Source organism: Phytophthora infestans, genomic scaffold (assembly GCF_000142945.1).
Source record: "Phytophthora infestans T30-4 supercont1.1 genomic scaffold, whole genome shotgun sequence".
NCBI classification, from domain to species: domain Eukaryota; phylum Oomycota; class Peronosporomycetes; order Peronosporales; family Peronosporaceae; genus Phytophthora; species Phytophthora infestans.
The window spans coordinates 3,426,853-3,429,267 of NW_003303758.1; the positions used below are offsets into that span (position 1 = coordinate 3,426,853).

Consider the following 2,415-nt stretch of genomic DNA (forward strand, 5'->3'; position numbering starts at 1 on the left):
AAGTAGTTCAATACTATTTTAGTACTATTACTACAGTAGTCCAGAAAACTTAAATTGAGATACTAAGTACTGCAGTTACTTCTATTTGAGTATAGGCAAACTACTGGAAGTAGTTGGTAAAACGTGCCAGTACTGCAAAGCCCTGTCTACAGCTTTAACTTCCTTCGGTCGTTATTAAATGCAAGAGCAATCTGATCCGGCTCTCTACCTTTTTTAGACCAACGATTGGGCCACGGATTGCATCATCCAATGCAGAATGCTCTCCTATTGGCTCGACTTCTTCGATCTCTGAAAAGGCATGAAAAAGGACTCGGTTATGACCAAAAAATAAAACACGTGTTTCAAATTCAAAGCAGTCGGACCACACAGCGATTTGCAGCTCACCATACCGTGCAGGTTCGGACCTCGGACAAATCGGACAAACCTCTCTTAAATCATATGCTGTGCTCGTCAATAACGTTTGGTCCCCAGTTACAATCAGAGGGGAAAGAGATCTCGGCGACGTGAAAGGCGCGTGGAGTACGGAGGCGTGGCGACGTGGCGGGTTGAAAGGGCGGCGGCGTGGCGATATGGAATGCTGACTTGGCATGAAGGTTGGAGTCGTGAAGGGTGGCGACGTGGAGGGCGTGGAGGGCTGCTGTGGTGTGAAGGGTGGCCTTGGCATGAAGGATGGCGTCGTGCAGGGCTGCCTCGGCGGGAAGGGCGGCGGCGTGAAGCGCGACCACGGCACGAAGATCGGCCTCGTCGTGAAAGGCAGCGGTGTGAATAGCGGCCTCTACGTGCAGGGCTACCTCGTCGTGAAGGACGGCGGCGTGGAGGGCGTGGAGGGCGGCTCGGCATGAAGGATGGCAAAGTGCAGGGCTGCCTCAGCGGGGAGGGCGGCGACGTGAAGGGTGGCGGCATGAAGGTGAACATCTTCTATTGATTGCGTTAGGTGGCGACGTGTTGGTGGGCTAATGCCGCTTATAGCGGATTTTGTGCATGCTGCAGTTGCAAAATGTGAACAGTGGACACCGGCGTTGTGTCGATGATGCGGCCACCTGCACACAGAGCTCGGTACTGTAGAATGTGCTCTTTCAGCTCTCCATTCTTATGAATCTTCTTAAGTGTTTTAACCACAGTTCCCAATGCTTTTGTTGTCTCGCTGCGAGGTTTGAGGGACGCGAGAATCGCTTCTTCGGCATTCTGTCCGGACTTGAGAATCCAATTTTTGGCTGTGCTATCCGAAACTGTTACGTCGTATCCTTCCGGTAAGAACAAACGCATGAATGCAACTGCCACTTTTGCATCGTGATAACGTCTTCTGTTTTCGTTGTGTTTCCATGGCAGCGTAGTATACCATTCATACCACACTACCGACAGCGATTTGGCGTGCGATCGCCTTCGTGGGGCCGTCGTCGCTATCTGTGTGGCTGTGCCAGAGTCGGTTTTGCCACCAGCATGCCCGTGCTGGCGTCTGGAAATTGGGACAGAGTTCTCTAGAGATGCCATCCGCTCCTTCAGTTCAGCTACTTGTGACGAAAGACTTCCAATTACCTCCATCTGTTGCTAAATGAGAGTTGTCTGTTTCTCAACAAGATCGTCTGCTGTTGGTTTACCGGCGGCGTCAGGCTTGTCTGGAATCTTCTGGCGTGCCACATAGTGGCTGTGAATGGTGAGTGCCCAGCTAGCAAGTTCCACCTCGGTGATTCTAAACTGTTTGATTGTTCTTTTCATCCGATCAATGTAGGGGCTTTCAGAAGCAAGCTGCAGCATATCGTGGTAGTGCATCACTGCCACAGCCATGAGAACTTCTACAACGTCATCCCAAAAATTCATCAAATCAGAAAAGCCAATTGCATTGGCAAACAAGGCCTCCTGGAGCTGCTGGATCTTGCGACGCACAACGGCGCCAAAGGCATGCAGAGTAGATAAACAGGGTTCAGCTTTTGAATTCCATACCGCTAATATCTTGCCCACCTGCTGATCTTCTTGTGTAGTACTGACAATGTAATCGAACGCCTTGCTTACTGAAGTCATGCTCCACCCCCCCCCCCCACGATCCATAATCCGCGGAGTGCTGACGCTACTGTTGCCGTTGGCGTTCTGCGCTGCACCTCGCCTGAACGAGTGCGACGATAAGCCCTTTGTCAATGTCATGCCGGCAACCAAACACTGCTGTCCCCATCTGCGTAAAAGCCGATTCACGTACGCTTGGGTACCTGGGACAGTCACTTTCGACTTTGAGTTTTCGGCATCATTTGATTCCAGAATTTCTACTCGTCTTTCAAGGCGATCGAGTAACGGGCGAGCTGACAGGGAACTCTCTGCAACTTGGGTGTCATTGAGAGAATCTCGTGGGACTTGATCGAGTAGGAATTGACTAGGTGCAGTCTGCATAATAGTAGCCACAGCTAACTCGTGCAAAGGACACGT

At 51.1% G+C, this 2,415-nt stretch overlaps 1 protein-coding gene across 1 annotated transcript; it reads left to right on the top strand.

The window, feature by feature from the left end:
- Nucleotides 1-491: 491 nt before the first annotated feature.
- Nucleotides 492-1,654, top strand: PITG_22665 (uncharacterized protein; the record flags this gene model as incomplete). Its single annotated transcript, XM_002909181.1, has 4 exons — nucleotides 492-907; nucleotides 991-1,056; nucleotides 1,152-1,250; nucleotides 1,335-1,654. 3 exons carry the CDS (start codon nucleotides 1,028-1,030, stop codon nucleotides 1,480-1,482), a joined length of 276 nt encoding a protein of 91 aa, XP_002909227.1.
- Nucleotides 1,655-2,415: the final 761 nt, after the last annotated feature.